This window comes from Vollenhovia emeryi, unplaced genomic scaffold (genome assembly GCF_000949405.1).
Source record: "Vollenhovia emeryi isolate VEMERY1.0 unplaced genomic scaffold, V.emery_V1.0 DF939204.1, whole genome shotgun sequence".
Classification (NCBI taxonomy): Eukaryota; Metazoa; Arthropoda; class Insecta; order Hymenoptera; family Formicidae; genus Vollenhovia; species Vollenhovia emeryi.
This window is the reverse complement of record NW_011967162.1, coordinates 886,623-902,104: the sequence shown is the minus strand read 5'-3', so window position 1 is coordinate 902,104 and position 15,482 is coordinate 886,623. Positions and strand designations below refer to the sequence as shown.

At 43.2% G+C, this 15,482-nt stretch overlaps 1 protein-coding gene across 1 annotated transcript; it reads right to left on the bottom strand.

Annotated features, from left to right (window-relative positions):
* Positions 1–5,398: 5,398 nt before the first annotated feature.
* LOC105561645 (zinc finger protein Elbow) lies at positions 5,399–14,290 on the bottom strand. The gene is made up of 2 exons (XM_012011807.1): positions 13,770–14,290; positions 5,399–7,155 (listed from the first exon to the last, which is right to left on the bottom strand). The coding sequence occupies exons 1-2, from the start codon at positions 13,833–13,835 to the stop codon at positions 5,710–5,712; spliced, it is 1,512 nt and encodes a 503-aa protein (XP_011867197.1). The 5' UTR covers positions 13,836–14,290; the 3' UTR covers positions 5,399–5,709.
* Between the last annotated feature and the right edge of the window lie 1,192 nt (positions 14,291–15,482).

Below are 15,482 nucleotides of genomic sequence, written 5' to 3'. Positions count from 1 at the left end.
CCCCCCCCCCCCCCCCTAGCGGAAGGGGCACGTCCCCTGTCTCTTTATTCAACTTGTAAAGGTTAAAAATTACGGTTATCGCAAAATTATCGTTTTTTTTCATCGTCCTCACACTCGCGCGGGACGCCTCGCAATGTTGCGTGTCGCGTGCCATCGATGCCCGTTCGTGCGATGGAAAAACGATAATAACTGGCGACATGTGAATCGGAGATATCGTTTATGTATTTGCAATTTTCGCGGTATTTCCATAGAGAATGGAAATTCAGATCTGATATAATAACAGTTACGCGCTTCGCCATCCGTAAAGTTGGCATATAAACGCTATCCAGCCAGAAATCAATTTTATGACGTAATTTAAATAATTTAAGTTCCCGGGGGACGGTAAATTGTCATCACCTGTCATCGGGAAATCGATGCTTTTATCACGCGATCGTTTGTTATATTGCAAATGATTTATTTCAATGTAGCAACGGTGATTAAGGCTGTGCTTACACTGGAAACGCGAGTGCGCTAATATTGATTCGCCGTAACACGACAGAAACGATGACGACCATAATTTATAATTCTCACCGGGGCATTTGACTGAACATTATTAATTTGTGCAGTCGGTTGAACGTTAGGCGAATTTACATGTAGTGTCGTTCATCACACATCTGCATGTTGTCATTTTGCGCACGATAAAGCACTACTGTAGAAAAGTTTTATACTAATTTCGTACAAATACCCTGAATAAAGTTCGAGTCGCGGGTCTCGAGGAAAATTGTTGAAGAATAATTTATTCATAATCATCAACAGTTTAAATATTAATAGGAATAACGATAAGTGGAAAGATTAATTTATATACATATTACGATAAACTGTTTTTTATCGTACACTGTGCGCTGCGTATTATATTTAATTACCATTTTATGAATGAATGAATTAACGATTTTATATCTTCAATTCAATTATTCGGTTTAAACTTGTAAATGATATTTTCCTCGTGCAATCGATAGATATAGTATGCATCATAAATACATTTTGTGAAATCATTTTAAATAGATATTGCACGTGCAAAGTGAAGTTTTTTTTTGTATAACCGAATTGAGTGAGGCTTATTGTCGCCAGTGATTATTTAAGCACGGGGAAATTTTTTAATAATTGATCAAACTGGAAAAAAATTTTTTAGCCATTTATAGAAGTTCCTTTATATTGCGGTTTGTACCTTCGAAATTGTTCCCAGATTGCGCTTGAAAAGGACCCGATAAAAGGGTCGAAACGTTATAACTTAAATATACGAGTACATCACTTTTTGCCAGTTTGGTCGATTATTTAAAAAATTCTCCCGGTTTTTTGTACATTTCACAAAAGATTCCGAACTAACCTATCTGGGACAGTGATAACATTAATAAATACGAAAGTTTTATTTTTGTAAGAAACGATTTGCTGTATTTCGGTTTTGAGAAAAAAAAATCAAACTCTCGAGTAACATAGAATAAAACAATGATAGAATAACGACGAGTTGATGTAGATAACGACACTGATGCGTGCCAAGTAAATACAAAGCTTTGTAACCACATATAAAAATCAGAGATACATAGAGTCAACGTAAGAATTAGAATTGTGAGCAAATTCCTCGACATTCACAATGTCTCTCGATTCGTAACTACGAACGTTGCATTATAATAAAGCTATTTACAATACCTTGTAATAATAGTCATTCACGTCGCTCTTCAATATAATGTCATGTACATAAAGTTCGATGCGCTACGTAATATCGATGATCGATGGTATCGATAGTTACTAAAACTTTGGTTACGCAAAAATAGACGTAGATATATATATATATTTATACATATATTCATATGCATATATATAATATTTATATACGTATGTATATATGTATATCCGAACTATTTAGGGTTTTTGTTAGAGTTATATACCTATAAACAAATGTACAATAATTACAAGGGAAGTAGGACATTGATATAATTTATAAATAGTACATATAGAGTGATTACATTATATCAATTATTTTTCCCACAATCGCAAAAACGGAGAATATTTCAGTCGAAAGTGATGAAAAGTGAACTTGTTCCACACTGCAGCTCCGAATTTCGAATTAACAAAATGTCAAAAAGTATTCATAAATACATACATTATTTCTGTATTTGTTTGGTATACAAATATTTATGCATGTCAAATGCCAAGAAAAAACACAATCATTTCAAACGGAGAATACTGTGCAATATATGCCTGACAACTGTGAAACAATTAATCATATAACATTTCTACGTAAAGTATATAAAAAGCAGATGATGAAATATTAATTATGCACATTTTCATGTCTGCCGCATAAAAAGAGAGCATACCTAATATGCTATGAAATATTTAAATAAAAGATAGTGCTAAAACTTTAGTAATCCAACTTCCATTGAGAAAATTGACTGTTTGCCACAACAACAATATAAATCAAGATCGAACAGTATAAATAACAAATAAATTCCGCGTCGAAACGTGGAGTGTACTTTTATATAGTCCTCTTTTGACACAAACGTAAGAAAGAAAAAAATACCGTTGTCACGGAGTTTATTTTGCATAAACTTATCGTATCCGCGCTTGGCGTACAACAAACTCTTCGCCAAACGATTGAAGTGAATACGTGATAAAACGTTCGTCCACTCGATTACGACGATTACTTTCATTCGAAATAAAATCCCCGTAATTGCGCGTTCATTAACAAACTCTTAGTCACACACATATTCGCAACGCGTATAATCTCTTTCGCGGAAGCTCATCGCATCGCATTCTCTCCCTCTCTTTCTCTCTCAACTTTCTCACTCGGAAATCACAGTTAAACATTGGTTTTTCGACGTTTTGGTGTGGCACTCGTCATCCGATACTGAGAGGTACGTCCGACAGAGCAGATGGACAGAGAACGAGTAAAATATCGAAAAATTTACTTTCGCGCGTCACGCAACTTTTAATCGTAAATTAAAATCTTGTCGGCTCTCCGAAAGAGTTTATTAATTTAATAGCACTGTGTTTAAATTGCACACATCCAAATGTACGCCCTTCCGGCGCGCATTTTAATACAGGCTTTCGTCATAAATTCGTCGCCTCTAGCCTGAGCTGACACGCGGCCGATGCTCTTGGCGGCAAGGAAATTACGAGTCTGACAGATAATGCCAAGTAATAGACGAAAGCAGTCAACTCGGCGACGTTTGCATTAGGCGTTTAACCCTCGGACAGCGGAATGTTTAGTCGCATGGAATGCGGTACCTGAGTCCTTCCGTTTAACGACTTAAAGTTGGTGATTGAAGACAGTCAAAAGTTGTCCACCTCGAAGACTTTCTCTACTTTGATTTTGTCGTAAACTACTTTGCTACATGAAATAACAAAGATGGACAAAGTAGAAAAATAGAATAAACGATTATTTCAAGATAATTAGAAATGTCCGATAAATATATATTATACAATTTATTCTGAAAACAATGACTTCATAAAATATCTCGTTGCTTTTCAAACGTTATTACCTAGTACTGCTGAGCGAGGGTTAATCGCCTGAAAGTATCTCAAATGCGACAAAATTGAATCATTACTCTTGCAAAGCTGAGGTAGGCATGCGCGATAACGGCGGTATTTTATCTTTTCGGAAGTAAAAAAGACTAAACATACAGATACAGCATGTTACTTTTTATCGAAAATAGCACTCGCGATAGAACGCTCGAATACCATCTATAATATTTAAAAAAAAACAATTAGTTCCGAAATATTTTAATATCTATAAAATATACCAAATCCGTCTGCAACATCGAAACAGTAATGATTCGTACCGAGGGACAATTACAGGATGTTTCATGTGCATACTATACTTTCGGATTCTATATTAGAGTCTCAATTATAAGGTAAAAAAGCTTAGCGTGCGGTCGTAGACAGAATAGTTGCAACAAGTTTTTTTTATTTAAACGAGTTTAGGAATGCGCACTTAGATTCGGAATGAGAAATACTACCTTCGCTCTGCACAGTGAATAGTTGTGATCTCTTTAAACTTCCACATACAATGTATAGCACAGTATAGTAGTTCAAAGGTATTTTGAAGAACTGTATAAGAGTTTTTTTTTAATTTTACCACACATTTTACTGGTAATTATACTTACAATACATTTTACTGGAAGAATGTATCGTAAAATTTCAAACTCGTAACATTCTTTGAAATACCACGTTGCCCAACGTGATTTTCGGGATAAATTTTAAGAAAAAAATTCTCTCCGTGTAGTAGTAGCATAAAGTAGTCATTCTCATTCAGATTCTAAATCTTAGAATATCTATACATGAAAAGGAAATTGAGTGCAGATCGTGTGTCCACCATCTGAGCGAGAGGGAAAGAAGAGAATCCCATTCGTCTGTAATGCGCACGCACTCATATCATCATTGCCATCGTACCGTTGTGTCATCGAAAACAAGCTATTTACAAATTTATTTTTAAAAAATTATAATCCAACAGTTAACGGTAACGATGGCAACGACGACACCAGTGCATGCAGACGAGTAGGACTCTCCACCTTTCTCTCGCGCACAGACGTTGGACACAGACTCGTCGGATATGAAAGTATACGCAATTCCCCTTCCACGTATACAGGGTGTCCCAGGTGGAAAGGTCAATATTCCGGGAGGTGATAGTATCGGTCATTTCAAGCAAAAATGTTGATATGAATATCTGTCCCATTCCCCACTGTTTCCGAGATAGAGCTACTTGAATGTCTCGTGTATTTACTTTTTGTCCGTACACTTCACCCTTCATTCATCCTCATAAACGTCCGCGGGAATTTACTCTTATACGTCTGTTGACTGTTGTGTCGATAACATTGTAGAAATGTTCAAAATGCCTCGCATATTCACAAATGTCGAATATGCAGATATGCTGTATGTTTACGGTTTCTGTGACGGTAGTGTTACTACCGCTGTTAAAGAATACCGTCGACGCATTCTTACATGCAGAATTCCGAATCGTAAAGTGTTTTCCAAGGTTTTCCAAGTTTTCCAAAAACTAGTGCGTAGTACATTTTATTGATTCCCTTTAGGGTTACAAGGCGTTTTTAAAGGAACGTGCCCAAACCTCTTCTAACACCTCTCTCTATATCCACTTCGCTATGTGGCGAACGAAAAACCAACAATGTTTTTGTTTGGTTTTGAACCCGGGTCTTCGGATTACCAGACCAGCGCACAATCCTCTGTGCCACAACGATCGCCACAACTAGTGCGTAGTATTTCTTTCTTGTCAGTAATTTTGCAACTGTACATACATTCAAATAGCTCTATCTCGGAAACAGTGGGGAATGGAACACATATGAACATTTTTGCTTAAAATGACCGATACTACTATATCACCTCCCAGAACATTGATCTTTCCTCCTGGAACACCTTGTATATGTTCCAAAGTCTAAATGCGCGTTTCTAAACTCATTTATTTAAAAAAAACAGTCTCGCAATCATTCTGCTCGCGACTGTACGGCTCGCGGAAGACGCACTGAGTATACTATCGCATAGTATAATCGAAAAACGTTCCTACCGCTTCGGTATCCGTTCTACGAATCCAGATTTCCCATACGAGATTCTGTGACGAAAGCACCGCGTAATAGAAAGAGATGCTCCTCACGTATTCGAATCCGTAGCAGAATCACAGTTCGCTCGCACATTCGTCTCGCGGAAATCCTCGCTGCCGGAAACTCATTGATGCATCCCGGAGGTGGCACCTAGACGAGACCCGTAGATGGAATACGGCGAGAAATAAGCCAGTCCGGCGGTCGCGTGCGGATGCGGCGGCGGTGGCGGCGGCGGAAGCGGCAGACCGAGTGTCTGCAGAGACGGCGTCAGGAGCGGCGAGGGTTTCCCATAGGGATGATAGCGCGCGGTGGCGAGTGGGCTCAAGGGTGGCGTAGGGTAGGACCTCGCGAACAGAGGATGAGTCGGATGGAGCCCCGGGGGTGGCCCGGGCAGCAGGGACAGCGCGGCGGGGTCGGTCGCGCCGCCGCTCGCCGACACGCTCGTGTGATTCCTGAGATGCTGCAGCAGCTCCTCGGACGTGGTGAACCTCTTACCACAGTACGCGGTGTCGCCCGCGATCCAGTTGCACACATAGGGTAGCTGCGTGCCGGCGGCCAACGCGGCCAGCTGCGCGTGCGCGTAGACCGCGCCGAGCGAGCTATAGGGCGAAACGCTGCCGGGCTTGTGATCGCACTGAGCGCACCCGGCCGGACAGGAGCCCGGCGTCGCGCTCGCGCCCGACGGCAATTTGCCATTGGCGATGCCGGCCACCGCTGCGGCCGTCGCGGGGCTCGACAGTAGGTGCGAGTTCAGTTGGCAGCCGGTGCAGAAGGGATCGCGGCATATCGGCATCAGGCTCTCTGCGGGTCCGCCGGTGGTCTTGAGCCGCGCGTAAAGATAAGGGTTGATACCGTTCTTTAGGGCGGCGTGGTGGGACATAAGCGAGTTGGCCATCACGTCGATGGGCAGTTGACTGGGGTTGTAGCCCAAGTAGGCAGCGGTGGAGACTGGTAGACTGACGCCGGGCTTGAACGTGCCCAATGGGAGATCCTTGATAGATGGATCGGCCATCGCCAGCACGCTGACGGGACTATAGGCGGGTTTCGCTTGTAACGAGGGACTGCTCACGGCCGGCTGACTCGCGGAAGTGTCCGCTGTGCTCGACGGCACCAAGGGCGCCGAGCTTCTCGAGGCCGGCGAGTCCCGCGCGACCTCGCCGTTCGGTGTCGCCGTCTTCCTACCTTGCGGGGTGACCGCGCGCGTCGACGCTACACTCTGATTGCTCGGGCATCGTTTGCTGCTATTGCCAGGTGTCCTCGAGCGGCCGGACGTCGAGTGGCCGCTCGATGTCGATCGCGACTCGTCTGGCGTGCACGCTTTCTCACGTCCCAGGCAGGATTCGTACGGCTTGAAGCTGGTCTTCGCGGACTCGCTCGCCGACGTTGGCACCGTCGTTGACGCCGTCGCCGCCGGCGAGGACTTGTCGCGAGATTGCTCCGTAGTTTTGGATGATCTGTTGCTCGATGTCTTGTCCAAGGAACTTAATAACGATTTGTTGGACGGTGGATCCGCTCCTATCTGACTACAGGTCTGTGCGAGCAGCGCGAGTGGACTCTTCTTCGCATCCAGCTGAAATAAAAATATGGAAAACATTTAGAAAATTAAACTTGTACAACTTCGAGTGGGAGATTTATGTTGTGAGATGACAAGTTGATCTTTGAATACCGCGTTAATCCTCGATACAAGTAATGCGTTAAGGTGTGTCACACGTTTCCGCCGATAAAGAAATCATGAAAACCACTTCCAGTTTTTCTCGAAAATGGTTTTACATACTGACTTGAAGTGTTTACAGTCGACGTCTGATTAATATAGGAACAAAATAGTTGTCTGTTTTTCCTAATTTTGAAAAAAATTACAGTCTCATTTACTACGTAAAATCTGCAATATTTTTCAAAATCCGGAAAACACGAAAAAACCACTTTGTTCCTCTATTAATCAGACGCCGACTGTGAAAATTTCAAGTTATTCCGTAAAGCTGTTTTCGAGAAAAATTAGAAGGGATTTTTATGATTTCTTTACCGATGGAAACGCGTGACACATCCCTATACATATAGCCATAACATTTCTATTGTCATTTAGAATTGAATTATTGATTTCTAAAATAACCGATTTAAATCTCTCAATACAAAATCTCCACATTCTACATTGTATCGCCTCGAAAATCAATAAGTCGTGTTAACGTTGATTGATATGTGAAAATTTTCTTATATTTATAAACATGGTGATGCAATCGTTATTAATTGACTCACATCAGTTATAATAATTGCTATTTGTCGATTGCGAATCTGTTCATTTAACGAGCCCGACCTCTCTTCAAATATATAACGTCGGTGATTTTCGATCGACTGTTACACACCGCAATACGCGGATCTGACAACTCTCGAAACTTGGCGCGTGACGCGTCTGGATGGAGGCAAGTCCAATTAATGACGCGCAAACCGCAATCTGTAGCGCCACGTCACTCTTTCTCCCCGAGCGAGAAGTGACGTGGATAAAGGGTGCGTCGGACAAACTTATCCCGCGGCACGCCCGCCCTTTTGATTTATCGAGAAATTTTTTACGCCGAGCTACGTGTGTCCCCAGATTTCTTCCTAACGACCTGTCAGCGTTGAAATTGAATTACTTCCGCTAACAATGATAAATCCGCGGGTATTAATTCCAAACTTATGGTATATACCTACGAAATCGCGACTAATGATATCCTCATTCGCGGACAAACCGACCGTACAGCCGTGGTATAAAAATAGTAGGTCCACTCCGTCATTTGTTTCGTTTTGCGTCGATCCCTTCTGCGCATCCGACATTTTGTTGGTTCAGCCAATGAGGAAAAAGTTATACGTGTAGTAGTGTAGTTTTGATACACTACCACGCATACAACTACAGTATGTACATACACACACACATGCCGTTGGATGTGGACCAAAGACATGGCGGAATACGACGTGATCGGGACCGCAAAGATCAAAGGAGCCGACAGAGAGTGGACCTACTAATTATCACGAGACACGGTAGTGTCTCGTGCCAAGTATAAGCGCAGCTAGAACCGTGCGCGCGAGAGCGACCGTGTAGTTTACGCGAGTACGCGAGTTGACAGGCCCTCAAATTTTCGGATCTCAACAACGGCTAATCCGATGAACTTTTAAGTGGACTCAATCAATAGCTTGGGTTCGATTTGCATAATAAAAGTGTTTTTATTTTTCTTCTACATGCCCTATGAGTGGAGATATTGCAATGCAAAGTTACTACCCATACAGCACAGATGGTTGCAGTTACATTGCAGAAACATGCAATCTTGCAGAGACATTGCAGGGATATAAAATTGCAAACTTTCGATAGCAATATTGCAGTAATGTTTCAAAAATAATAAAAATACTATATTTTCTATTTAAAAAACTTTCTAATTACGAGAATTTTATAATGTTATTTTCGTTGATACCAATAATGCGCGAATTATTAAGTACTTGGTCAGTGCGGTGTTGCTCGCAATCTCCATCTATTGCGAAGCGACATAATCTCCTTAGGTTGTTTCGCAATAGCTTGCTGTGTATTGAAAAAAGCCCGGATGCACATGTAATTAGTAAATTCTCTGCTTATGTACAACAACAAATTATTCTGAGATGAAACCTTTTTCTTCGCCAGTGAGTAATAAATAAACAAATTTCCTTTCTTCGACCAACTGGCAACTTTTATTAGAAACAAGCAATACGTTTCGACTGCGATTCCAGTCCTTCTCAAGTGCATTAAATTAACATAAGTGCGCGCTCACAATGAGTCAATTTTCATAAAATGTTTAGCGCTTCTGTTAAATTGGAGACATAAAAGTATTATATTATCATCTTATATGGAGAGACTAAATTCCTGACATCAAGAAGCACGTCTGTAGCATGTGGCAGTCAACCGACAAAATGTTACTATAGTATAAATAGTATAGTATAAAAACCAACAACAAATTATTCCAAAAATATTGCACTGCAACATTGCTATAATGTTGCACTGCAATCTCTCTGAGGGCGGACATTTCAACGTTGCTGCAATATTGCAATTTTCCTGCAATCTTTCTATGCTGTGTGGGTATGATACAGCGGGAGGGAGGAAATGTTATTGCGAGCGCGCGCGCGCACGTATATAGTCGCCGACAGAATGGTTGCAATACTTTTTTAAAATTATAGTTTAGGAACACACGTTCAGATTCAGAATGACAACTGCTACCTTTGCTGTATTCAATGTGTAACATAATACTATATAGTATTACTATATACTATATAGTAGTAGTTCTCATTCTGAATCTAATGTGCGTTCCTAAACTCACTTATAAAAAAAGTGTTGCAACCATATTCTGTCAACCGACTGTACAATTTCTACAAATCCTGGAACACGGCGTGCCAATGGTGCGGAACGTTGGCGGCGATCTCTCTTTTCTTCCTGCTGAGCGCGCGAGACGCATTTCCAAGGAGATGTAATCAATACGCTATCGCCCGATACAGACGTCATTAGCATGTAAGTGCGGGAATTTAATATCGGCGCCTCGTCGTCTCCTCCTACCCCCCCCCCCCCACCCCCTTCCACCTTCCGGCTCGGAGCGGTGGTCGCGATGATGCACTCGGTATAATTAACGTATAGAGAAGCGATACTTCTCTCCGTCGGACCGACACGTCCACCGAACAGATGTTCCGTCGTAATTAAAATGCAACGATCATGCAACGGCTAACTCGCGTTAGCTATCCGCGCTAATGGCGCGACGCCGACAGATATTAATGCCGTGAATTGCAACAGGCCATTACGGCAACGCGAGGCTATATATTAATTGCGCTCGTGAAAGTTAACGGGAACGTTCGAACGTAATATTTTAATCCGCTAATGCCGCCCGCCGGCTTTTGATTGCCGAGGCTAATTTATGCCCCTCGAGACGGGAAACTTGCCCCCGCCCGCCGACACACGTGACCACCGCTGAGAAATTGTCTTTTCTTTTTCCTCTTTTTCTTCCAGCATTGTCAAATCCACCGTCTTGTTTTGTAGGCGTAAGAATCGCTTTCGCAAAATACGAGGAAACCCACAAAAGGTATTTTCCTCGGAGGAAGAATTAGGACCTACTTTGTAGGCCTATCGCTTTTACAAAATACCGAAAGTAGAAGGTACTTTCCTTGTAAAAATTACGGCTTTAGCAGAATTACTGTCTTGTACTTTTAAGATGTTACAATGTTATGCTCTAAATCTTCCTTTTCAATGACGCATCATACTGTCTCGTCTTAAATTTGTAAAGAATAAACCTACGAAAGTAACAGATTTATTGTTATTACGACTGTTAATAATAGATGAATATTTTCTAAACCTTGTCTGGAAATTCTAAGTCAACCGTTCTACCGAGGCCCTTAGATGTCGAAGAATAGCCGGTATTTTGCCTTTCTTCTGGAGCTTGGACTATCAGTCCAACTGCCGCGGAATATTTCGTGACATTCGCCGATTTTTTTACGTTCTTTACGAAGCAGGTTCACTCACAATACTTATGTGTCAGATTACGGCTTAAACATCGGAAGGATTTTTCAATTTCTCCAAATATAAGAGTACCGTTCGTACCGAGGCGAAAAACCGATCGAATGCTCCATTCTGCTCGCTCCTTTCCACCTCGTCCCCCGCGCAACAATCAGCATTGTATTACCGAATCGCGCTTTGATTTATGACGCGCGTAAATCAGCACGACGCACGCCGGTGACTCTGCCGACGCACGCACGCACAGACTCACACCACACACACACACTCGCTGTCCCCAAAATAGTTTACAGGAGTTCGGAGCGTTAAAACGCGGCGCGCGTGTTTCCGTCGGGATTAACGAAACGACGACAGGCGACGTTAATGAGCCGCTGGGAAAGATATTTTCAAGCGGGGCTCACTCGCAACACTCGGGGCATTCGGCTATTTGCGTTTGCGTTAATAATGCAAACGATAATTATGCAGAAAAGGTTACAGCTCCGGGATCTTTTCTATGCTGACATACATACGTTATGAAGGAAGTTGTGAATAATTTTGACTTAGCAACGATGTGGGTGTCGCGTGTACTTTCCGAGACATTACAAATAATATTAACAACGAAAGAATGTGAATCGCCAGTAGTTAATTAACGACAGAAAGAATTGTTAGACGACATTAGGCTGGCAGATGGTTTATTTATTTAATTCCGACGTTTCGACCATGCGGGTTGCGGTCATTTTCAAGGAAATTAATAATCTACAAGTTTTCTTAGAACATTGCAACTTAATAATAAACTTTCAAGTAAGACCCCTATCTAAAACTAAACAGTATACGAGAACACGCCAATTTATATTACACGTGTAATATAAACTGCGTTATGTCCGAAAAAGAAAATCGGCGCGTAGAACTAATAATGTGGAAAGAAACGATATATAGATTTTTCAGAAAGATATAAGATTTGCAAGTTGAGCTACCTACATCTTGCCTTGTGACCCACATTGGCGTGTTCTCATATACTGTTCAATTGCAACTTAAATCAAAATGCGAATAAAGTGAAATTTTCACTTACAATTATTACGTCATCGATATTAAATTAAAAACAGGAACATCCTTCTCTGGGCGTCACTCGGAGAACTATGTTCAAAGGCACATTCATCCGACGTAACGACCACAGTAGGACTAACAATAAGTCTAAAGTGGCGTAAAGGAGATACGGAGAACGTAACGATAAATAAATAACTATAAAAAACGAAATCGGAGTCGAAAGGATCAAACAAGAATCAATAGTAAATGTGTTAAGTAGATAAATAAAAATAATATTAATCTTGTGCAGTATGTATCTTCGATTCTGTATATTTTTAATGCTTTCTTTCCAACACTCCCCATACTAGTTACCCTGACTTACTGTCTCTTCCTTCTTATCATTCCTCCAAATTTCGTGCTGCCTTTTCATACTGTTCTGTTAAATGCTACAACAAACTGCCCCCTTCCATCCGTTCTTGTGCCTTAGCCTTTATCGCCTCTCCGTTTTTCTCCCTCGACTAGCGTATGCTCGTACCATCAATGTCGTTTCTGTATACATCTACGCTCTGCGTGCGCTTCTTATGAGTTTACATCACACATGCATTATATATCGACTGATCTCTTTCGCACGGTCGTATCTCGATTTTATTATACTGCGCTTTTTAATTTTGTCTGCGGTTTAATTACCGTTCGATCGGATTTTGTTCTTATATAGGTTTCTCCTGCCTTTTCTAAACGGATGGACTTTATAACAACAGTTTTTGTTGGTGTTTTGCCTTTGCACTACGAACTTTATGTTCCCTTTTGTTCTACTGCATCATATGTTTGCGATAAATTAAATTAAATTAGCTTCAGTGGTCGAATTGGTGAGACGCCTACAGTGTAGGGAAGTCCAGGTTCAAACCCTGGCCGAGGTGATATTTTTTTGCAATAAATTGTCTCTAATTAAAATTGCCAGTTGTGTCGGTTATCAATTTTCCTGCACTATAAATGAAATTAAATTTAAGTGTATTATTAAATACATGTTTACTATTCAAACGGAACGATTTTGCCATAATATTGAAAAACTCCACCGCGTTTTAAATAATTGAAACATCGTTCAAATATAACAAACCTTATAATGTGTTGTTTGCGGATGACATAACGTAGTATAAAACCACAATGCGCGGACAACTACGAGACGATGCTCAGAATAAAATTATCTTCGTTCAATCGTTCCGATTCTCGAATCGTCGACGCTTGCGAAACGCCTTCGGCGTGATTGTTTCTCGCGCGATCTTGTTCGCCGTGTTAATTTACGCGCGATTTCCTTGCAAATCGCGTCGATCTTCCTCGCTTTAAACTCACGCATTTTTCCCCCCTTCGAGCGAACGTAAAAGAGCCCGACGTTTCTCAGGCGCGTACGGCGTTATTTCGTCGCGCGTTCGGAATGCAAACGACAAGCGGGAAATATCGCTCGTTAAACGCGAAGACTTTAAACCGCTGAGAGATGCGTATCTCGACAAATCGTTAACTCGCGACGTACAAACGGGAACGGCGGGTATGAATAATGGGCTCCGTAAATAGCGACGTAGGGAGAGACGGGAGGAGAGGAGAGGAGACAAGAGAAGAGGAGAAAAGCGAATAACGCGAAGAAAGAGAGAGGGGTGGGGAGAGAGAGAGAGAGAGAAAGAGCGCGCGAGAGGGAGACTAACCGTAGTAGGTAGCGGCGTGAGGTAATGATCAGGACGGAGATACTGATTCGCGCTGGACGTCAGCATCTTTCGCGGTCGATCCTCGCTCGCGCCGTCGGCCGTGTACGAGAGCACCACTTTTTCTATCACACTCGACGGCTCATCGGCGATCCAACAACCGCCGTCGCACTTGTTCCCGTCTCACACTCGTCGCAGCGATGAAACAACGGTGGCACTCTCGGACGCGAAGCCATGCACCCAGGCCTGCGGGCTGTTTTCGGCGACGAGCGGTTCACTTGTACTCGGCACGCACCCTTTTTTCGCACAAGCACCAAGCCATACGGGGCGGGGGGGAGAAAGGGAGACGCTAGCACCCTCGCTCGCGTTGCACAAGCGCCGTTCTTTTTTTTTTTCTTTGTTTTCACGACAGGCGAAAGGAAAAAAAGAAAGAAAACGGCCCTCCCTCTCTCGCGTCGCACAGTAGCGCCGGCTCGCGATGTATCCCCGACACGTTGACGCGGTGAGACTCTACTCGCGACTAAACCGCTCAGAGCGGCCGCCGACGTGGAGCGCGCGGTTGCCCTTCTCGTCGCTCCTCGACCCTCACCACCTCTCCACCACCGCCGTTCAGCTGACTTCCCCTACTCGTAACACCGCAGATTCGTGCTCCCCCGGGGAGCATCTCCCCTTCTTCGCGAGCCCGCGACACAACATCGTCGTAGGGCGCCCCCCTCCTCTGTGGCGAGCGGACGGTGTATCGCGTGGACGACTACGGTACCGCTACGACACTGCGCCGCGGAGCGGCACGAAGCACCACGAGCGACGGCGACTAACCAATGCGGGCGAAAGAGGCGAACGCAAAAGGTGACGGCGGCGGCCGTAGCGACACGGTGGTCGTTGTCGGTTCGCGCTACGCCGACACTTTTGCCGGGCGACCCGGCCAACGACGTGTCAACCGGCGCGGGGTGCCCTCTCGCGACACCCCACCACGAGCGCCTCGCGAGCGCGCGCGGGAGCCTGCGAGGGAGTTCCTCTCGTGTACCACACTAGTCCGCCGTACTCCGATACTGTTACCTCCGATGTCTCGCTGACATCGTGGCATTGTTAAAGAGGTTACGGACGGCCACCGTGTAACGCCCGGCACCTGCACGCTCTCACGTTACGCGGCGCGCGCGGAAAGATGCCGGCCTGGCCGCGGGAATCGGTGAATTCGTAATCGTCGAATCGTGCTGATCGTTTTTTAACATCGAATCAGAGTAGCAATCATGGAGTCTGTATAAGGAGACCGAACTCCCGTAATCAGAGTGGGCCGACATTTTTGAGACTTAGTCGTTCCGAAAGGAATCACTGGGAATGCTGTCAACGGAAAACCCGATTCGCATTCGTGCGCGTCACATGGTTGTCATATGCATGAAGCTTTCGTGAGAGCAAGCTTGATACGTCCAATCCGTAAATAAGATAAGGTGGATTGTGTATCTCTGAAACTTACAAAAGTGAATTCGCAGGTTGAAATTATAAATATTCTACTATTCATTCACTTTTGTAATTTTCGTAAGTTCCGAAAATCGACCTCCAGATAACAACGGTTGTACGGTGTATCTACGAGCCAGTGAGATCAAGATCGGTAAACTCATGGCCCATACAGCACAGATGGTTGCAGAAACGTTGCAATCTTGCAGAGATATTGCAGGGATATAAAATTGCAAACTTTCGATAGCAATATTGCAGCAATGT

Excerpts from the sequence above, each read along its gene's own strand:
- LOC105561645 (XM_012011807.1), bottom strand. The coding sequence starts at position 13,835 with ATGCTGACGTCCAGCGCGAATCAGTATCTCCGTCCTGATCATTACCTC. Across the intron at positions 7,156-13,769 it reads TCACGCCGCTACCTACTACG|CTGGATGCGAAGAAGAGTCC; the intron begins GTTAGTCTCCCT and ends TTTTTATTTCAG.